Below are 23966 nucleotides of genomic sequence, written 5' to 3'. Positions count from 1 at the left end.
GTACTAAAATAAGGACGGACAATTTATTAAAAACATAATAAATATTTAACAGAATCTAAAAAGTTTATAAAAACCAGAGTGTAGGTGTGATTCAATGAGGCAATCTAGAAGCTACTGCTTTAGATAAATGACAGGCAAAGAAATAGCCTGGTTCACGTCAAGAAGCGGAACTATTTTGAGCTGTATTATACTAGCTATGATCGCGCCTTTTGTGAAAATAATGAATTTGTCATATTTAACATCAGAAATTCAAATGAATGTTGTAAACTTATAGAAACAAATGAGCAAACCAAAATTTCAGATAAATAATCCTTCAACTATCTTTACTCAAGTTATTCAATCTTCAAAGTTTGAGAGAAGTGTTAAACCCGTGTTACAACGAAGTCTCTAGAATGATGGCAAAAAAACACCATTGAAGGAACTGAATCGGGTAAATGAAGCGCAATACAATACTAAGACTGACAATACAAACCATTCATTTTTTAAATGTGAATCTAAATATGACTAATATTGAAATGTTTTTGACTTTTTGAACAAGAAGTATCAATTTAACTCAACCATAAGGTTCATTTTGTGATAGTGACTAACGAGAAATTAAAAGTGTCTCTTTAAAATGGAATTTTGAAATATATTTTAAGTCATTAACACTTATTATAATGTTAGCATTGTGAGTTAAACTAATCTCATCATCCTTCACATATTACTTGGCCAATAAATTTCCCCAAAACACGACTTTCAAATACAATTATTTAGGTTAGAATGTGGAGAGAGACCGTGATCTTCAGCTACTGCAACCAAAGTTTATTTATTATGTATAACCTCTTTGTATTCACCTTGGTACTTCTCTTTTGCTTTTCCACCCCAGTTGTTTTTGCGTACCAACTTCTCTGGTCTCTAGAAGGTTTTAGATTGTGAAGACGTAAGGTGAAACGCATTAATATCTTCTTTTTTTTCGGCACCCTGTTGCGAGACTTTTTTTGAGCTTGTCCGTGCCCTCTGAAAAAACATAAAACCAGAATTAGTTAGCGTAGGCACTAGAGATCGCTAGAAAATGGGTCGTCTGTGGTTAAACTACCAGAGTTGGAGATGGGTAAATTCCAGATGAAGCTCACAGAACTCTGTGATCACAGCCACAGAAGTTTATCAACTTAAAATCTATTCTGCTTTGTAGAATTCATTCCAACGCGTTAGATTTACTTAAAAAATAGTATTTTAAATAATAAAATAAAATATAAAAAAATATATTAAGATTTGAAATGTACGATATGAATTTCACTTATGTAACATTAGTGAAAACTTTTTCGCACAACATATTTTTACTAATATTTAGCTTAACTTCAGTACGGAAACATGTGTCTTCCTTAATCTTATACCCTACATTTGATAGAGAAGTTAGTCTGCACTCGGCTAATTAAAATGGCAATAACTTTGCACTTTAATCTTTAGTGAAAATAAGTACTAGTATTTAAGTTGCTAATACTAAATATTGCACATTTGTACAACCGTCTTGGCGATCAAATGACTCTATCCCATCATCTAGCTTGTTTTAAATTTATTTTTCAAAACAACGATAGATTTCATAATTGACAATCCTTCATCAATAACTGTGAAAGTACAATACATAATAACTTCTATGCAATGTAAACAAAACATAAAACAAATAACAACTTAGAAATAAAACAGTGAAAAAAAATACAATGATGAAAACAGTTCTCACGCTTGAAAACAAAAAAAGAATTTAAAATGTCATCGTGACTCAAAACCAATCTATCATTATTTTAGTGTGCTCAAGCTATGAAAGTTAGTGGAGATTGTATGTACGAAATTATCATCACCTTGAATATCTAATTATTTTAGTACTTATAAATTTTTATTTTACCATTATCATTCGTTTTGTTACATCTAATAAAAATAATGCTGCAATAATTGGCATACTCATATATCACACATGTTTTGAAAGTACTTATTTTCTGAAGATGCTTTTATAGGTAGCTTTAATCTACAAAAAATTTCCAGAGCGAACGTTCGATTTTTGTTCTGTCTAAAAAGAGATAAGGATCACTTTTCCAAGCAGAAATTATAGCTGTCAACTTTATGCTTGGATGGCTAAAGATCTAAAAAATTGGGGAAATAGTCACCAAATTTAAAGCTATTCTCAAAAGCCAAAGTAGTTACAACACTAAACTCTTGTATTGGATTCTCTTAACTTAATGAGATTATTTGCAATTGCATGATGATGGAGAAGCAAATAAACAGAACAATCATCGATTTAACTATCCAGTTACTAAACATAAAACAAATCAGAAGATGTGCAGAGGTATGTGGCACCAATTTGTGGGAATTAGTGTCTTTTTAATAAGCCAATTTAAGAAGAACATTCTGAAGAGATAGCTCTAAATTAAGAATACAATGTACAAACCACTTTCCAGGATATTGTATTAAGATCATGGTGCACGTTACTAAACTACTGCCAATTGAAACTGCACCAAGCTTTTTACTTAATTTATTATAATAATTATTATTATTACTTGATGCTTATTAATTTTATCAGTCACAGTAAATTAGGTTTGTGAAGTTCACGCTCGTTGTGGTTTCCCCCCGTTTCCTTAATTTTATTAAATTTTGGACTCTCAAAATATATATTGATTTGTGTTGTGAGTAACTAATTTAGTAATAGTAATGTAATATCGCAGCCACTAAAAATCTATTAAGAAAAACACGTCACATTACTGAGTACAATTTCACACAACATACATTTTGAGCTTTCAAAAATAAAATAATCAAAACATAGTCGAAAAAGCACATTGCTCTTTGGAAGAATCTCACAAACATTAGAGACCCATAAAACAAAATATGAGAGAAAATCTAAAACAAGAATATCTAATAAAACAGTGACAAGAAACCTTTTCAATAAGTCGAATAAAATGTATTTTTTAAGCAGCACATTTGTTTAAGTTGATGTTATAGGTAGACTGTGAATTATCCAAAAATAAACACGCTTTTTAAAAAAAGTTCAGCTATGTTTAATAATTAATTTTGGATATTTTATAATAATTGGAGTAATTATTCAAAAATTAAACAGTAAGCGGATGTTCGATACGGTTTAAAATACTATTAATACTTAAATATAGATGTGTTTAAAGATTTCAATAACTACATTAAAATAATTTTTCACCTTTGCCATTAGTACCCAGGTATGCTTCAACGTCGTGACTATTACGTTGAAGAGAAGGGAGAGAGACGTTCATATTATGAGTATTTTATGCATTACATATAATAATATGCACTTTTATGTTATTTCCTTCATTGCTGGCAAAAAGAATGCAAAATGGGAAACGTACATAGAATTTTTTTTTTCGGTACATCTCGCACATAGCACTAAAAAATGGTAGCAATAGCAATAATATAGAAAATTAAAAAAATTGAGTAAGAAAATAAGAGTTACCTCTTCTATAACCTTTTCAGCTCACAGTCCCGGTAATGAACAGAATTGTCGGCAACGAGAGAACTATTGCCTGATGGTCGGCAGTACACTGAGGCAGCTCCGGGTACCGTTGCACCTTAAATCATAGAAATAAATAGAAAATAATAATAATAAACATAAACTAGTATAATAGACTTAATTTTAAATATAAAATCTTCAATATTAAAAGAATGTGACAAACGGAGTACAAAGAAAATTGATAAATTTGGGTTTAAATTGACTGGACACCAGGAAAATTATCACTATCATACCAATATTGCGTCATTAAAAAGAACAACGCATGAAGGGATTAAGCACATTAGTAGTTCACTGGATTTACTCGCTGAGATCATAGAATCGAGTCCAATAAGTATAGAATCTTAGATTTTACTTTCCTACACTGCCGATGATGGGCGACGATGGGATATTGTTGAATGTTGAACCTGAATTTTGAGATAATAACTTTGATTTTTTTTTCTTCTTTATCTTATCTGCTCCAAATCCTACCCAATTAGAGCTGTAGTTAATATGGAGGGTTTAATATACTATACCTTATTATAATTTGAGTGGATGAAATGAATAAGTAGAGATGGTTTCCAATATAAGTTGTTGGTTAAGTAACAGTAGTTCAAGTGGTTAGCGGTCTAACCCACCATGGCCTTGAAAACACCTTGACCTAAACGTATAACATTCGTCCCTCTTCTCCAGATCTTTGGTTCCCCTTCTGCCCCATAACACTTATTTCATATCTTACCTTCCTCAAACTGCTACCTTCCGTCCATTCAGAGACAAGAATATCAATATATCGAGCTTTGTAACAAGCAATTACGATTTGATTTCTTTTCAATTTTATCTTTTTTTTAATATACAGGGTGTTCATTTTAAGACGGCTCAAATGCATTTCATGCTTAAACGGTTGTTCTGAGCGAAAAATGGTAGAGGTAAAATTTGTTGTCCGTCACCTCTAGTTTCCGAATATGTGACTTGATTTTAGATTCCTGCCCGCATACGCGGCTGACGCGCGACCAAAAGTGAGGGTTCGCAGTTGACCCCTATTTTCATATACACAGTTTTAAAGAGTATAAAAAGTAATGAAAGAAACCGGAAACCGCAATTCGATATTTTCAAAATTAAAGGTGCTAGGCCATTTCAAAATCTGGTATTTTTAATCATATTTCAATTTTTTTAACTTGTTATCTAAGAGAAAGAAGAGCACGCGATAGGTCATTTTTATGTATTTTTTCATCCCCTTTCTACTAAAAATATTGCCAAGGCCGTAAAGCTAGTATTTTTCTTAATATCGGGAAATAAGTCGTTTTCCGAGTGATTTTTCTAAGAAAAATCAAATGTTAAGAGCTTCAGATGTTCTCAAACATACACAAAATGGCTAAAAATGAATTTTACATCTGTTACAAACAAGAAGGTTTCATAATTATTTGGTAATTTTGGGAGAGTTGCGTTTCATTACCAAAAAAAAAAATTGGAAACCTCCTGCCACATATTTAAGTGATCAATATCTTTCATGTAAAGGATCAAACTTAATCCTTAATTTACCAAATAATGAACTTTACTCAACTTGTGATGCATATACTGTGTCTTCAAAGGAGCCTCCTCAGATACAGAGAGCAGTTGATAACCTCCAGGCTAACCTGGCTTGCGAGTCTGAGGAGGCACCTTTCAAGACACAGTTCATGCTGCAAAAGTGCATTATTTGATAAATTAAGGAATAAGATTGATCCTTTACTTGAAAGATATTGATCACTTAAATATGTGGCAGGAGGTTTCCAATTTTTTTGGTAATTAAACGCAACTCTCCCAACATTACCAAATAATTATTAAACTATTAAAAATTATTAAATTTTTCCTCTACCATTTTTCGCTCAGAACAACCGTTTAAGCATGAAATGCATTTGAGCCGTCTTAAAATGAACACCCTGTATATAAAATTTAAATTTTATTTTATTTTCTCTTTGTTTTAACTCTTCCTCTAAGAGGAGTAAGTTTTGTTTGAAAAAGTGATTTAGGGAGAGCCTCAGGTAACTGGCTTGTTAAACTTACAATTTTCTTTTCTTTAATTTTAAGGTACGCGGACATCTAATCATTGATGCCTGGTACTTTCCGATTTACTTCATACCTTTACTTCATTTAGCATGGTTTCCAACTTTAAGAAACAACGGTTAGTAGGAAGTGAGATGTCGAATTTTTAATTTTTTCTATTTTGGAATTTTCTCCAAAAATGATGTTTACGATTTTCGCTAAACTGGAGACACTAACTGCACAAATGCAGGCTTATTATTTTTATTTGTACATTTTTCTGAAAAGTCTACATTTTTGAGAAGTTCTGGGGAATTTGATAGTTGGGTTCATTTGACTGGCTTGTACAAATTCAAACGAGGAATGAAAGCAATAAACGCTTCAGTTCCTCTTGAATTAAATGCTGTTTTTTTTTTTGCCACGATTCCTATCTAGAGAATAGGGAATAGTCTAGTCCTAGGTCGAAAGCTTGGCAAAAAATATAAAAATAATAAAAATATATATGGCAGAAATCGGCAATCTTTCTTCCTTACATTATTTTCTTAATAAAATATAAATAACTTCTTCGTATTCGCAGAATATTTTTGACATTAAAGAAATTAATCAAATATTTAACTTCTAAGGGTAACCAAGATGCTGTTAGGTGCCTGCATTACATATGAATCCTTGTAAAATGATATTATCCCAGTAGACAGAAGTTTGCTAATACTAAAGTACAATTTTATGCAAATAAATGACTTCCACCAATAAAATCCTTTTCTTATTTTGCACTTCTAAGTTACTTCTTTCTAAATCTTATGTATTTTTCGATAGAAATGAGAGAAAAAGACAGAGAGAGACAAACTCGAAAGTGGGTGTAGAACGTGTAAGTAAAGGCTTACGACCTTAGTTTTGCCCATGTAAGAGGTTGTCTTATTTGTATACACAATGTACGATATACAACACCCACCAGGGTATCTTGTAAATTCTGCCATGCTTTTTATTCTTATTGCACTACACTAAGAATAAGAATAATAAAAAATCTGCAAGGTTCATGTTTCTTTCATTGTGCCACATACATTTCTAGGAAATAAAAAAAAAAGACATGTCTGGAAAAAACAAACAGATAATGTGCCCTTCCCTCCTTAAGTCATACAGTTCTTACATTACATGACAGAAGTTTAATATTTTTGTTCCCTCGGTGTTACTGTTTAAAGAAACTATGTTACAACTTTGTTTAGGTTTAAATATTAAATTTGAATAAACCATTGTTAAAGATAAAACAATTTAATTCTCTTATTTTTTCTTTAATAGATATTGTTCACAACTGATATCTCGTTTTACAACAGAGACAAGCGGTTGTAGAACACTCACCCGATTTATTACTTTTTTGACAATTCTCAAGGTACCAACTCGGAACATTTTCTCTAATCTCCGAATTTCACAAACCTATTAGGTTCTTACTTACTTTTAAGAAATAGTAGTAATAATAAACATGGCAGTGATGCAATCCCAATCATACTTCTCTCTCCTTGCAATTTATATCCGAAAAAACTCAGAAAAATAACTAACATTAAGATAATGCACATAACATGTTTATTGTTGATCGCTTCACTATACTTGACATTTACGATTTGAAGGTGGTGAAGAGAAATTATACAAGAACCTTGATAGTTTGAGAGATGAAAGACCTTAAAAATTAAGACAAGGTACTATTCCAGTTGTAGAGAGTACGAAGTACCATAATGAAACAAATAATTTTCCTTTATGTTTGGCAATAGTTGATGATAGTTTTTACCATAATATTTTTACTTACTGATTTGATAAGAGAAGTATGGCCATTGTTTCAAATTTTCGACAATTTGAAGAGATTTGTTGAGATGATTAGAAGATATAGGGACTGATATTCTTAAGTGGGGAAGGAAGGTTGCATACAAGAGAAGGCTGGACCCTTTTTCTCAGAAAGAACTAATTTCTCGAGTGGGAACAGTACAGTAGGTTAAAGAAGTAAGTGAAGTGCAGCAACTTTAATGAAATAAGTAGAACAGATGTTGCTCAAAGAAGTGAAGAATAATGTACACCGATTAGCAGTAAATTTTGTAGTAAAGTTAAGATATAACCTTAAAATAATCAAAATAATAAGACAATATGAATACAGTTTACCAAAATTTATAGCACGTAATTTAAACTAAAAAAATATCTTTCTTATTAAGGGAAGTTAGCAATGGACTAAGAAGGTAATAAGTAGTTGTCGTTAAACTAATTTACTGTAGACGAAGATAAATACGCTCAGTTAATTATTTATGCCAATCTGGTTACAATGTTCTTCCAATCTCATCCTTGACTTCTTTGAACTTCTACATTCATTAACATAATGTGTGTTCATTCTTTTATTAGATGTAGGAGTTTTATTTCGGCTTAAAAAGTTTTGTTTATAAAATGATTGCACCAATCAGGCATGATATTGCTTAGATATTTCATAAAGTTTCAATAGAACTAAAAAAGAAAATCTTAGATTTATACAAAATTAGAATCCACTCTCTCTACATTCTCCACTTGAATTACACAACTTCAATGGACAAAAATTGTTTTTTGTTTTTAAAGCTGTCATATTGAACACAAATTTGGAATTGATATTGATATTATTAGTGAAAAAAGATTCAATTCCGAATTTGTTTACTAAAAATACAAAATTGGTGGGTAACTATTAATGAACAAACTTGACAGGATACTGGCACTTATTAGGCTAACTACAGGTACCTAAATCTAATTGCATAAACCCTATCCTAACCTAAATCACGCCTCCATAAGACACCCTAGGGATCCTCCCTGCAATATCCCTGAGCTCTAAATCTCTCAAACATAGTTTTTTAGAGTGTGCCTCTTCTCAACACTAAAACTAACACATATTGACGTAGGCGTTGAATGATCAGTTTTCCAAAGCCCCTCATTAACTTCTAGCACTCAGAATTAATCGTCCTGCCTATTTTGTGTAAATGGACACCTAAATATCTCCAGGAGATAAACATATCAAAATGTCCTACACATGGCTCCTGCATATATCCTTCTCATTACTTTAACCTCACGACGAAAATTGTCCAAAGCTCTTCTAATTCACTTAATCCACAACTTTATCAATCAGATACCCTAGAACTTTAGGGGTTCGTAGTTTTGGCTGTACAACCTCAATCACCAACAAGTAAGGTATAGTTCTGCCTTCTTTAGACAGTTTTCACTGGACACAATCAATCGCTATCATCTTCGCTAAATATTTATGTGACTGAAAAATAGCAGATTCTAAGCCAGACTTTAGCTAGTTATACTTGCCTACTAAGCCACTATTCTTGGTAGTACTCTAAAATGACCTAAACAACTAAAAGTGCTCAACAATTTAGACAAAAATGCGACCTAAAAGATCTGTTTTAAGTCGCTTGAGTGATTTATGATATGCTGTAAAATGTACTAATGTGAGTGGGCATGTTGAAGAACAAGAATTGCCCTGAAGAGCAAGAAATCTTTTTTCCAGAAAAATTATATTAATCAATATAAATTAAGTTTAATTTTAAAAATCAAACAAATAACTATACGAGGGTGGTTTGAAAAGTCCGTGCAAAGTCAGAGAGATAGCACTACTGGCGCGTATCGAGGTTATGTTTAGTTAGTAGCATCTCTTGGAAGAACAAACACCAAGTTTCAGCCAGATCGGTCTATTTCTTTGTGTTTGGCATTCGTTTGAATCGAGGAAGTCGAGTGATTTTCAAAAAATGGACGAAAAAGAATTTCGTGTGTTGATTAAACACTACTTTATGAAAGGCAAAACGCCTCAGGAGACTAAAGAGAAGCTTGATAAACATTATGGTGACTCTGCACCTTCGATTAGAACAGTTTATAAGTGGTTTCAAAATTTTCGGAGTGGCCATATGGGCACAAGTGACGCTGAACGTTCTGGACGCCCTGTCGGCTGTCTTTTGGGATTCGCAAGGAATAATCCTCATCGACTATCTGGAAAAGGGTAAAACTATTACAGGTGCATATTATTCATCGTTATTGGACCGTTTGAAAACCGAGCTGCAAGAAAAACGCCCACGATTGGCCCACAAAAAAGTCCTTTTCCATCACGCACCAGCCCACACCTCAGCAGTTGTGGTCACAAAATTAATGGAAATAGGGTTCCAACTCGTTTCACATCCCCCCTATTCTCCAGACTTGGCTCCCTCGGACTACTATTTGTTCCCCAATATGAAGAAATGGCTGGCGGGAAAAAGATTTTATTCAAACGAGGAGGTGATTGCAGAAACGAATGGCTATTTTTCAGACTTGGACAAATCCTATTATTCTGAAGGGATCAACAAACTAGAGCAGCGTTGGACGAAGTGTATAAGCCTAAAAGGAGACTATGTTGAAAAATAAAAAAGGTTTACCCCAAAAAATTAAGTAGTTTTTATTTTTGCACGGACTTTTCAAACGACCTTCGTATCTTTGCAGGCACCTAATTATTGTGTGAATGCAGTTGCTACGCTAAATACGCGAAGACCCAAAACTGTATAATGAGTAAACCACTTTACGCTTTTTGCGATAACTAATTGAATTCAAACATTCTTTAATTATTTGTCAAAATTTTGAACCAGGTAAATATTTAGCAGGAGGAAAAGTAATTTCAAATTTAAAATTTTCTTTAAGAATGCGGTTTAGATTTAGAGTAATTCATACATAAGTAAAATTCACTTAGATTTTCGCGAGTTGAAGTTACAAAGAAATTTATTATTTTCTACAACTTGAACTTGCACTGATCTATTGTAACTAAACACAAGAGCACGCAACTTTTGTGTAAATCAATTCAATATAATTTAATATTACCTACATAAATGTATTTAACTGCTACCCACACCCAACCTTTCATTTACTTGTTCCTATGGTAAGTAAATTAATCCAAACGACCTTGCACTCCTATATGGTGGGGTGAGAGGTCAAGACGTTAGTAACTTAAAAAAAAAAAGATATTGGACTGTTACTAAATATTTTTAAAATAAACACACTTAAACTAAAAAAAACTATTTGCTTACTTAATCAGGAGAAACATGTCACTTAGAATATAAACAAACTCTAGTTTTTGATATTATCTAGCTCTGCGGACCTAACCACATTTTCAAAACTTTGAAACCCTAGTTTTGGTGAGAATGTACAGTGATTTCCTCCATCGTTAGAAGAATGAGGCTATACATATGTAAATATTACGTTCAAGTAAATTGAATAGGTGAAATTTTAACTTCAAAAATTTCAGATGTACCCTGCTGGTGAATTAAATTTTCTATATGATACACTTATTTTTGTTTCTTTAATTTCTAAATAATAATCTAGAAGCCTTTGGTAGTTTAGAAGTGGTTAAAACATCGTTCTGCTTCACATAATATTACGGTGTTGCGTCAAAACAATAGTTGCCTAACTGAAGCCAGCAAACATGTACCAACATTTACATATCTAAAATATTTGAATGAAACTAGAAAATGATTCAAATAGAGTCATTAATCTAAACAAAAGTTTGTTTTTTTTAACTAAATTTTTTGTTGACGTTTTATCTAAAAGATTTTTCAAAAAGCATATTTAACTTACATATTATGTTTCATGTAAAATAACTGGTTTAAGAGTCTGGAAGTACGATATAGTTATAATTTTTTGAAACATATCTTCATCGTAGCGTATAAAAAGGTATGTTTCGGTAAATTTTATGCAGGAATAAGCGTGAAAACATTGAGAAAAATCAAGAATTAGGGATTGTAGAAAAATAAATCAAATTTATAATTGTATAAAAAGTTCATACACAAAAAAGTTATTCAAATATTTAAATTTAAAATGAATATTGCTACTCTTACTTAAAAAGGGAAATGCAACGTGAACCAACGCCTTCCTTCTTTCTATTTATGAATTTTTGTTTAGAGGACGTTAACTTCTAAGGTCACTGGGGCCTAAGGTCCTTTTCACTGTACGCTGTATTCGGATATTGTTAAGAGTACGGTTAACTCCACGAAAACAGGAAGACAAAAAAATCTAATGATTGGCAGGACTTTTACCCGGAATCTACGCGTGATGTACGTGTGATTAGAAGAACTAACCATTCAGTCAATCCCTTTTTATTTTTTAATTTATTTCCACACATTTTGAACGATCTTATAAGTTTTATGTGATCACAATCAGTCTTTAGTTTTAACTGAGAAGAGAAACCGAGCAGAAGAGGACGGTTAGCTTTAAAGAAATCAGTCGAGCAATGGAGCTGAAACAACGACGCAAGTAATTGTTGGAAAGTTGAAATATTCGAGAATTTCGGACTTGAAAGATCTTTAGGGAAATAAAAATTGTGATGAAGAAATGTGCTTTCAAAATAAAGTAGCAAATTAACTCTAAGAAAATTAAATCCTTTGTCCTTATAAACTCGGCCTTTCTTTACTCTTATTCTGCAATCTGTAGAAAATGAAAGTGGCCATTCATCACACGTTAGAAATTACGGCTGTCAACCACGAGGAAAACTGTAGCAAAATTACGATCTGTGACAAAGTTTACAATGATAATTTGGAATTTTATTCTACAGAATGAAAGATAATAATTGGTACATTGCATAATAATAGCGAAAATTAAGGAATAATAAAATGCATATTCAGATACAATATCGTAACAATTATATTATAATATTTATAGATATAACTAAAAAAAAATTAAATTTAAGTATTTCTTAAATCTGCAAAATTAAATTTCTTTAAAATCATTCATACCCTGAATAATTATTAATAACCAATTAAACAAGTAGAAGAGAACAGAATTTGCAAGAAAAGAAACACGAAAAAGATCTGGTTGAAATGAAGCGTAATAATAAAAAGATAGAAAAAAGCCATTCTCTGTACGGTAATTTGGCAGTCTCAATCCTTATCAAATGCGTGCCAGTGAGTTCGCTAAAGAAAAGAAGCTACCCACAAATCAAATACATCTGGCGTCTCAATAAGTGATGTGGACGCCAGTATAAGCGAAGTTTAGGGACTAACGCAGAGTTGAGCGCTGAAATGATAGCTACCATGCCACTCCCCTTTATATTGGAAGTTAATATTGTCCCCTTAATATTGGAAGTTGAAAGATAAATAATAATTCTAGAATAAAACACTTTCTTCTGGCCAAAACTTAAGTATCAAAACTATGAAATGTATGCAACATTTAAACATTCAACTGGTTGGGAAACTAAAAATCCAGAAATCTAATTCTGCGAGAGTTACAGGTTACTTTAATTACTTCCTATACTTGGGTAGGCCATTTTTTGGATTAAATTTTTTCTTCTGTACAAAAAAAGAAAATAATAAATTCCAGCCTATAGGGCAAGGCCGTTTCTGTCGACATACTTATGAAAAATAAAATTTAAAAAAACAAAATACAATAACAGTAAACTTCCTTATTCTTATTATTTTAAGCAAGTCCACTTAGATATATTCAATTGAATAATAAATTTTTTATACACATTTCGCCCGCCCTTAACCTCTATAAAGTTCAACCCCACGTGATTTGAGATCATTTATTTGATTGAATGAGCCTTTTAGATAGATAGAAAGTTGCTTTAACCCTTTCTGATAAAGTGAAACATAATCAACCTTACACTTACGAACTATTTATGCATATAAAAAGTAAAATAACATATTAAGAGAATGGCCTGGATGGATAGTGTTCTATGAAGAATGTGAACGTCCACCCTCTCCAGGACTCCTTCACTACAGGGCCTGCTCTTGGAGGTGGAGGTGTCAAGGTAACTCTGCACTACCTTCTCCACTCTACTGTCCATGCTTTCATGCATTGCAATAGTGTAGTTTTCTGTTTTGTTTTGTACCATTACTATAGCTAAGTGTACTCCTTTTGTAATATTCCACGTTCTGTAATTAGCCACTGTTAATTCAATACTAAGTAGCATTATTAGCAAGTTTAAACTTCAAAGATATCAGAAACAAGAGAGAGTAAACCAATTATACGATGAAATAGAGTTTTTGTACTTTAATTTTGAAAAATTTAAGGCGTGTTTAAGGTGCATAGTCTTTTCAGTGCACAAACGGCCTCCAGTTCTTTCACTTTTCTTTTATGTTATTCTCGTTTTAGAAAAATTATGATTGCTTACCATCTATCGAGACATCCTACGACAACTTGGCCATCTTAACAGTATCCCAACTCTTCCAAAGATTCCTGGAATAAGCCTGTAATTAATTCCTTTGATGAAACTAAAAGCACTTGTGTTTTTCAAAAAAGGTTTTACAGAGTTCAAGTTGGCTTGCGACTTGCTGGGACGTTAAATAATTAATATGATAGGTTCTAAGACCATAATAACTTGTAGATGGTAGTTTATGATTTAGTGAAACATATAAAATAAAATTCACCTGAATGTATTCTGGTGCAGAGAAAACTCTGCTTTATACATCTGTTGCCAGACATTTTGACTGGAAGACGCCTTCTCTGTTGAAAACGTACTTTTCCAGGCTCATACCAGTCACTCAAATGTTTTGATCCAGACCTAGGACAAACAAAATATGATTCAAATAATTTAAATACTACATATATGTTATTAGTATCCCAGATTAATGAAGATCAAGGGAAACGTTTTTTAAAACAAAAATTGTAAAAGTGAAAAGTCCAATTAAGGCTAATTAAGTACTTCTGGTAGAGGAATTTTTATCAAAATTGTAATTTAAGGAATAAAGTTAACCTTCCTAATAGTTAACCTATCCTAATAGTACATAAGTTTTAGGACCGTATTTAACACTTATTCAACCTCCCCTCACAGAAGTACGTACCCTAAATAGAACTTTTCTGTTCTCAAATAAATGTAGATCTTCATAAGTGCCCCGATTGAACATAAATTAAAAGCAATCAATGGTATCATTTTTTATGAAAATGTAAAAATTAAATCCTTCTGTAATATAGTATTACCTGCTGAGAGATTTGGAACGCTAAATCAAACAACATGGTGGTCCTAATAGAAATATGTTCAAGCTACCTGCGATTTTTGGCCTTGCGGTTAGCTTATTGAAATATACACACGATCAGACTACTAAAAAAACAATTTTTCGATCTTAGGAGATCGCAAAATGGATATTCTGGATCAAAATAAATAGATCCAGAAAATTTAACAAAATCACAATACTTTCTCTTATCTCTACAGTATGACGGAATAAAACGCACAAGATTTCCATTTCACTCAGTGGAAGTTATAATAAATATACTTTAAAAAAATATATTGCCTATGTTCCTAATTCTGCATTTTACTTCCTAGTAAGTTTAGAGTTCTGTAATTATTTCATGTCGATGTGATAATTTGGAGAAAATAACATAGAATTTATTTTTATAATTTCAATGACAGTTGAAATTAATTGACACTATTACATTTTGCGTGGCGCTTGTCTAAAAAAAAAAAAAAATATGATGTGAAAATTCCGGTGATATTATATTAAGTATAAATTATCTAATATTAATTAAGTTGTACACAAAAAAAAAAAACCTACAATTACTGTTGAGGTATGAGGGGAAAAACTGAAATGTCAAGGTTCAAAAAGACAAACTGTTTGTGTTTGTTGTTTTGTTTTTTTATATCTTGCATTATTTTCTTAAGGTAACAGAATTAAATCAAAAAATTGTTTGATATGCTGGTGGGGGAAAGGATAGTTTGTTATAGGGAAAAGTTTTTAATGATAAGTGTAGTAGAAGAGAATGAAAAAAAACTATTCTTAGACAAAGTAAAAACAAGTCAATCAAATAAATCAAACTAACATTGACAATGTTTGGCAACACTATTTTGCCATCGTTACATTCTCGGTCTCCATAAATCCCAAAAGGTTTTCTTAGATGTCATAGAGAAGGACATTCCTAAACTGTTTTGGTCACAAAAATAATAATAATAATGATGACATAGATGCTAGAGGGTTCTTACTTGAGTGTACTTTTATTTAAAGCAGATTTTAAGAAATTAAATATGCATGAAATTTATGTAAATGTTGGCCATGAAATCCGTAACATTTACATTTTTATTAATAAAAAATAATCATATTTAAGAGTAAAACAAATATTACTTTTCGTAAAATTACAACGTAGGCTGAACTAGTTTCCATTTTTCTTAGGCTTTATTAAAAACTACTAAGGTTACAGAGAAATTCTTCCTGTTTTATTCCCAATAACCAGCAGCTTTTGGCTATTCATTCTTCGGCAGAATGTCTAGATATTCATTTGGAAATCACAAATTCACGCGAGAAATGAAAATGTATTTTAGAATCTTGAGCACAGTAATAAGACCGAGGCGTGTAAACATTTTAAACCAGATTTTTTTAAATATGAAGATTTACGGAGTAATTCGAATTATTATTCTTAGTAGAAGCACTACCATTTAAAGGAATAAAAGTATTTAAAAAAAAAATTACCACACTTTCGTTACTAGCGATCGGTTCACGAAATACAAAATCAGTAATTCCCAAAAAAAACTCTTAGAACTTCAGATTTAAACTAATTTAGGAACATAGCTTAATAAAAATTAAAACAAACGACTAATGCAAAAATCTTTTTTCTTTGTTACAGGCGGTGTGTGTATTATTGGTGAATATTTGCTGGGCGGCTCCAGCACCCAGCACCAATGATGTGCTGTCCGGGCAGGATTTCCTCGCTGTCTTCATGAGATCATCACAAAGGACTAGAAGTGTTCCTTCTTCTTCATATTATATAAATCGTAATTTAATACAACATAATAAAGATGGTGTTGATTATGAATTAGATAGAGACGATCATAGGTTAGCTAATGAAGACAATGTGATAAGTAGTACTACTATAACAAAATCAACACATATAGAAAAAGAAAGAATAGAAGTTGAAAAGAAAAAACAAAACCATGAAGAAGAAAAACCGAAAGATGAAATAGAAGAAGAAGCAGCTGAAGAAGTGAATGGTTCCACCACACCGACTGATGATGACCTAGTGACTACAGAATTCTCACTCATCACTACCACGGAGCAACCAGACTGGGACACGGATACTGAACTTCCATCTCAAGTAAGTGTTTAATATTTAATTTTGAATACACTAAAAAATTAACATATTCAAAAAATCACTAAAAGATCTTAAGATTTCGTAAGTATGAAAATTATAAATAAAACTTCTTCATAAAAAAAATTAACTCAAACTTATAACTGGAGGAAAAATACCGATAGTCCGGGGCTAATCAATTTCAATTTTAAAGCTTTATGCATTTTATAAATGATAAATAAATGCTTACATACTAAAGCCAGATTTGTCTTACTTAAAAATGTTATGCATTAAACACAACTATCTAGCCTAAAAATGTAAAGTTTTCCTCTTATAGCGACTTAATGCGCGTCAATAAGTAGACTTGGAAACAGAAATCGTGAAGAAAAGGAGAAATTATAGTAAGTTTAATGTTTTCTATGCCCACATGCAAAGAAAACTATTATCTTCTATTAATACTGTAACAATAACAACAGTGAACTCGTCAAATTTTTAGGACCCTTTGAAGTGAAAAAATGACAACTATTTTTTAAAGATTGCGTAAAAAGAAACAGTTAGCATAACTCACAAACGAAAAATCGCAGAAATTCGAAATTTTTCACCAGGTTTGATTTTAAAAAAAATATTTTATTCAAACATTACGAAACTTTTTTTTTTTTTTTTTGCATCAACGGCGTTCTGGCCTGGCAATCTTCAAGAAAACCAGTTTTAATGTTCAAAATTTGTTTTTGAAGTAATTAGATGAATATATTTAGATAAAAATTCTTTTATCACCAGCAAAAAATCACATAAATTGGTATAAAAAGGAGAATATTCGAAACAAGCTAACAAAATCAAACCATATGGTTCCTAAATTTAGATGTATTCATACTTTGACAATAATCATGTCAACACAATCAGAATAGTGCATTTGTGTTCTTTTTTTTAAAGAAGACTTTAAAAACCGAACAGGTTTAAACTGAAATAATATAGTGTGATAAATGAAAAATCTCATTGTTGTGAAATATTCTTATAAATTCTATAAATCCTAAATATAATCCATAAACACCTTTTACGTAGAATTACTGAACTTGGCAAGAAAGAGCACTAGTTATCAGAGGATGACATTAAATGAATTCTGCATTTTTTTTTTCTTTTGAGTTGTATTGTTTTAGAGTTTACAGGATCGCCATAAATTCAATGTCAATTGCATTTCTTCATCCAAAATAAAACTAAAAAAATGAGTATTGAAATATAAGATTAATATTTTCCTTACCAAAATCTAATGTAAAAAAATAATAAACAGTAGCTACCTATAAAACAAAATTTATTTCACAGGTTGTATCAGTTCGTGTATCTTCGTCTGTGGTACGCCAAAGGCCACGTGCAGAGGAAAAACCCGGCATTGCAACTACCCAAGATGAACCAGGCCTTACAGCGGCGGCCATCCAACGTAGCCATTTCGGAGTGGAAGAAGGTCCTAGATCAGTGTATAAAGTGACTAGTGATGAGCCAGAAGAAAGAGTTAGCTATTCCCAAGAAGCCACCGTGTTAAGGATAGAAGGTAGACAGAGTAGCAGTAGAAGACCATTGTTAACACATCATCAACTTCGCCAACAGCAGCAAACACAACTAGATAGTTTCGCTGAAGCAAGCCAAGAGTTCGCTAGTGAAACTGTAGTACAGCCCACTCAGCAACAGCAACCTCAACCACAACTACTGAGACAACAACTGCCACAACAAATTCAACTAAGACCTGAACAACAACTTCCACAAGCAAACCTAAGAGGACAGATTTTGGAGAAATTAACATCGCCAGCACCTCCAGTAGTAAATCCGGAAACAAGATCACCTGTACCTTCTCATCAGACTGTACCAAATTATTCACAAGCTCAAGCATTAACCTATCATCCAGTCGATTTACAAACACATCCTGGAAGTGCACCAGTTACTTATGAAACCAGCGTCACTTCAGCCACATCTGGTTCGAGAGTACAATTCTACAGTGAACCAGCTGGGTATAGGTTACAAGCTGCAGAAAAAAGAAAAGATAGAAGATTTGATTTGCAGCAGTTTCAGGAGAAAGTTTACGGCCAACCAGAGAAAAATTATGAGGTAAATTTCTTTCTTGTTTCATCTTTTTGTTACATTAATGGTCGTTTCGAAGAAAAGGTACACAATTCGCATCTAACTCAGCAAAGTCTTAAATTGTTAATTTAATTAGATATAAGTTCATTTTTCAATCTTTGTATTTTCCAAAATACAAAGAAAATGGCATTCCATGGCCAATATTTCCACGCAACCAACAAAGTGAAAGCTTATAATGCCGAGCACTTGCCGATTTAACAGGAGCTTTAGCAAATTAAGAAGTTACTAAGTTATTTACTATTACCTTTCTTTTCTTCCAGATTCTAGTGAAAACAGAATTCCTAGGTTAGCTGACGATCTTTGTTCTTTTCGATTTTGACTCTTCAATTCTTGTAACGAACCATTCCTAAAACAGTAGTAAAATGATTTTATTTATCCAAAAGATAAAATAAGTTAACCTTTATGACTAAAATATGTAGACTATGATGAATTATAATTTAATTTCATACATACACAGACCATTATGTTTCTAAGAAGAAGGAAGCTTTTGAAATTCCAAAATTTTAAGTAAATAATCAACATTAATAGATATGTAAATGTCGGGAATTTGAATGGATCAGACTGACTAATTTGGACTGCAGTTACAGTGGCCTTAAAGAAGTTGAGTGTAAAGTAGAAGATTGTTACAGTTTACATTTAGATAAATAAACCACTCAATATATTTCAAATTAAGTGGGTAGTGCTTTTTCAGATGAGTGTTTGTTCAGTAAAACTTCAAGTATAATTCATTCAATGACTGCAACAGTTCTTTGTAATCTAGTGAAGCTCTCTGTTTGAATAATTTCATAAACATTATGCAAATTAGGTACTTGATTTGGTAGGTTATATTTCTATGTGTACTTTAGTAATTTGGAGCTAAAACGTTTATCTATCTAGAATAATTTTCTTGTCTCTAAATTCTATAAGAAATTTTGCGATATGTTATACGTATCTTTCTAATTGTATTTTCTTAAGAAAATTTTTTATTTTAGACCCTCTCAATGCATCCTTCCATAAAGAATATACGCCTTTCACGGTGTCTAATCTTCTTTGTAAGGTTGTTCAACTTTTTAAGTGGCAGTAGCAAAGATCGGAATTCATGCTAAATTCATCAGGGATCAATTTAACATATTGCATTGTGAATTTCCTCACAATAACTCCAAAAAACGCGCGTCTTTTTCTCAAATTATCCTCTTGAGATAACCAGAAATGCCAATGGATCCATTGACTTCTTGACCTCATTATTTCGACAAAAATCCACTTCTAATCGCATTCACTTCTCTTTTCTAGAGTCAACTGCCTGATAGACTTTTTTTTCTGAGAAGTTGGCAAGTATTTCATTCTCTTGGTGATGCACTGAGATTAAGTTCATGCAACACTGTCCTAAGTCTTCTTTTTAATATTTTCCAAAATTGGAGAAGTGCTTTGGCTTTCGCTCAGATGTTGAAGTGCCTTAAATAAATAAATTAGAAATACTGTATTAGTAGTCAGAGTGAAGTCCTCAATATTGTTCTCTATCTTATGAGAGAAAAGATTTAATTTTAAATGTTTTAAGATGATTTGTTATTTATATTTGTTGAACAGGTTGATGAGGCAGTGAGTGTACTGACGAACGGTCGAGCGCACGGTGTACAACAGCATCATCCCAAGCCTCAAGATCGCCAACATCATCTCCACCATCAGTCACAACCGACGCCATCAGGAGTGTCCACCGTCCAAACGCCAGAGGCTCAAGATGGTGGTTCAGTGCCGGCCATCCAGCCATCAACAAGTGACGGTGGTAAAGATGGACAGACTGATGATGAAGAGGATGACAATAATAAATTCGGTTATGTTGTGGACGATAGAAACTATAGAAAATATAGAGTGGAAGAAAAGACGCCAGATGGTTTTATAGTTGGTGAATATGGTGTGGTTAGTCACGATGATGGCTCGTTACGTGGTGTTAGATATACCGCTGATTCGACAATAAATCCAAGACTAATTTATGATGCTCTCGTTAAATTTCTATCGCTCAAATAATTTTTTTTTTTTTTGTTTTGTTAAATAAAAAGTTATCTCCTCTTTTTAGTTGCAAAATGAAAAAGTAATAAATTCGTTTTTTCTTTTCTTTTTTATTTTTTTTTTATGTGTTCCTATTGTGGCAGTGAGTTGTCTCAGGGTCGGGCTCTGGAGGCGACCTCTCCCGCGCTGCGCATGACCCCCGCCCGGTCCTGCCCTTCCCACCGGATTGGTCGTCATGTCCGGGTTCGCTTGCCTCCAGAGCCCCTACCCTCAATCTAAATATACGCTGTTTTCTTTTTTTCTTTTCACGACTTTTTTATTTTTTAAATTTTATGTACATAATATATTTGACTTTATATTTTCTAAAGAAAGTATACATATACATTGTACTATTGCTCTAAAAGGCGTGAGCAGCTCCTTTTTTTGAGCTAATTCTCCCATTTCTTGCTTTCAATTTTGTTAATACATCTGTTTCTATAATTTTTTTATTATTTTTATTCTTCTTTAATAGAACATTTCAAAATTTAAAAAGCTCAATTGTAAACATGAAATAAAAAAAATTAATTTCCATTAATTAACTTGGTTTTATATTTTTTATTCAAAACTCTATTATGACCAAAACAATTGAGATGAATTTCAGGATTCTTTCATAACTAGTAAAAAGACGTTTTAATGGAATTAAAAAAGTCTAACAACGGCAAAGGATGTTTCCTAAAATAATAATAATAATAATTAAGCAATTTAAATTAACTAAAAAATAATTTAAAAGTCAAAACTAAAGAACTGTACAAAACAAAAAAATATTCTTTAATGAATAAATAAATTTAAACTAGGAATTCTCGAGTAAAATGAAAACTTGACAACAGTCGTCTCCTTCTAAGGAGGAAAGGTTTTGGCCGGCAGGCACGCCATGCTTTCGTTAAACCAAGATGGAAGTTACTGACCTTTATTCGAGTTCTTTTTTTTTCTTATTTGCTACTAACTGCAAAAATGATTGAACTCACTCAATTAACTAACGTTTATAATACTCAAACTAAAGCAGCCTCTAATAGCTCACTGTACGATGATGGACAATGTTGAAAGAACTCCTGACAGAAATTAGCATTCAATTAAAAAAAACCTACGGGGGCAACAGACTTTGTATGATGACGCACTTTTTGGTTTTAACTTTAACTAATGGCTTCAACTACTGCAGAAAAGATGTGAAATATACAACTTTAGGATCAAGTATTTTGCTTTAAACTTTCATTTAGATAGTAACAGTTACACATAAATACTTACGAAACAGTGAAACCCAGGAATTCACTCTTTAAGAGTGCTATCTATTAGCATTTAGTCCTAACCGCAAGAGCACTGACAGAATGACAATTGAACCAGATTTGTAAAAATCATTTCATCTTGCGTATAGTAATAAAGCACTTTCTCTTTGTCTTTTAAAGAGAAAGTATTACGATTCTCCAGTTTTTTGATTTTGAATTATTTTATTTATAATAAAACACGTTTTGAGGTGCCCTAACACTAAATAAAATTTTTTTCGATAAAGGGCTCTTGTGTCAATCTCTGGTATAATTTTTTCATATTTTCTGGCTACTTCAGGGAGAGTTCTTGAAACATTTCAACTTTCGGAGACGTTATAGACTCTCTGGTTGAAGCCTCCTTTATCCTATTGTAACAGGGACTGACTTAAGTTTCTAAAGCAACGTGGCGAGTGGCCGAAAGCCAAGTTAAATGTGCTTTTAAACGGTAACCTTTCTTGTTTAATTTTCAAAAACATTCTTTAGCTTGTGCTGCAAAAATTTTAATATTCAACTGGAATAACATTTTTTATAAATCCCATTCGCAGTACTTGGTGAAATAAATAACAGAGTACAACACGGTAGAAAATAACTGATTTATTATTTTTAAACTTCGTTTTATTTTTTGTATGATTTTTTTCTCACTGTCTTCTTCATCAGATTAATTGTAGAAGATTAGAATGAGGAGATTAAATAAAACCAATAGAACATTTAGGAGATTATTACTTATTAAAAGTATGCACTTTATTGCTCCGATGTTCTTATGTTATTTATTGAAAGAACTATTTCCAGTCATTAAAATGATTTATTTAAATCTTTGAACAGATGTTTTGATAAACTAAACGTATATTATTCATTTTTTCATTTAGTTAGAAGTACGAAATCGTTAAAGGAGCTTTACTCTGTACTCTTTTTTAAAATCGCTTGTAAATATTATGTACATTGATAACATTAAGTATATTACTTTATGATAAAAAAAGTAGTGTTATAAGAAACTCAGGTTGAATATTCATATGTTTATACAAAATGTGATATTCTTACGCATAAAAGAAATAAAACGTGTATGGTTGTTAAACTTACATTCTTTTTCTACTAAGTTTTGAACTCTGGTCGTCAAAAATCTTTAATTTATTTATTTGCCAAAAGTTTCAGCACCAACTGGCCCTAATCACTAGATCTGATTGAAGGTATTAAACTCTAGCAGGGCGGCCTTAAAAGTCTACGCCACCGCGAACCCATCTATTGTGGCTCGTATGCAGATATACTGCATGAGTGAGAAGTATAAAGTACGGTGAAGGTTATGCTCTATACGGTTACAATCACATGACTGCAATGGTGGCATGAGTTTTTTTTAGATTAGATGGATATATAACTGCTTTGTTATATGTGTCGATTCTGTAATTAATTAAGTTATATTGTATAATTATGTTTAAGTAATGGTGAGGGAGATATTTAGTTAATAGGAAGGACTATAGATTCGACAGAGATTAGATACATTCACGGAAGATAAGCACTGATTAAATAGTACTAAACTATATTAACACTAGAAACGATTATTTAAGAGAATAATGTAATAAAACGAAGTTGAGCAAAAGCTGATTTATGGCTAGCTAGGCGATTGACTAAAAAGATTGACATGGTAAAGATCTGTGATGTGTACCTTATGTTATACGATTGATATCCTTCTGAGTGTGTGCATTTTTTAACCACCTCTTCTGATTCATCCCCACAGTGGCTTAATGAAATATGATGTTTTCCCTTCTCCACCTCTTTCTTTTAGGCGTAATGGAGACTTGACTTTCTGCAACAAGTAGAAACTTCCTTCAGTAATCATTATATTACTTTTACGATTGTGTCTGCATTTGCTTATATATTTTCCGCAGCCTCCTCTTCACCGAAAGGATGAGAAAGGAATAACATATTCACTTTGGCAAAGAAAAAGAGGTGTTTATTCTTCTCGACTTCCATAACTTTTTTAAGGAAGTCAAGGAGAATTACTTAAGAAATAAATTCCTGTAGTAATTTCCTCATCGATTATAACTACTCTGAATGATACTTAAATA

The 23966-nt window shown here is 32.0% G+C and overlaps 2 protein-coding genes across 41 annotated transcripts in view; one reads left to right on the top strand and one right to left on the bottom strand.

Moving 5' to 3' along the window:
• The window catches only part of LOC141458522 (uncharacterized), a 69197-nt gene extending 45680 nt beyond the window's left edge, over positions 1-23517 (top strand). Inside the window, exons 2-4 of the mRNA XM_074136592.1 lie at positions 16058-16525; positions 17816-18592; positions 20189-23517. Of these exons, the coding sequence (XP_073992693.1) occupies positions 16058-16525; positions 17816-18592; positions 20189-20626 (1683 nt within the window). The 3' untranslated portion in view covers positions 20627-23517. The remainder of the gene's footprint in view (positions 1-16057; positions 16526-17815; positions 18593-20188) is intronic.
• The window catches only part of LOC141458524 (uncharacterized), a 158182-nt gene that overhangs the window by 54268 nt on the left and 79948 nt on the right, over positions 1-23966 (bottom strand). For 37 of the 40 annotated variants that reach the window (XM_074136622.1, XM_074136624.1, XM_074136602.1 and 34 more), the window contains 5 exons: positions 18870-18971; positions 13873-14006; positions 13617-13681; positions 3446-3560; positions 834-996 (listed from right to left, as the gene is read on the bottom strand). The gene's annotated coding sequence lies outside the window, so the exon portion shown is untranslated. Of the gene's footprint in view, positions 1-833; positions 997-3445; positions 3561-13616; positions 13693-13872; positions 14007-18869; positions 18972-22153; positions 23705-23966 lie in introns of those variants that run through there. The other 3 variants (XM_074136610.1, XM_074136623.1, XM_074136635.1) reach the window with 3 other exon arrangements.

Source organism: Rhodnius prolixus, unplaced genomic scaffold (assembly GCF_049639745.1).
Source record: "Rhodnius prolixus isolate KJV_2025 unplaced genomic scaffold, Rpr scaffold_5, whole genome shotgun sequence".
NCBI classification, from domain to species: domain Eukaryota; kingdom Metazoa; phylum Arthropoda; class Insecta; order Hemiptera; family Reduviidae; genus Rhodnius; species Rhodnius prolixus.
Note: the sequence above shows the minus strand (reverse complement) of the source record. Positions and strands in the feature narration are given on the sequence as shown.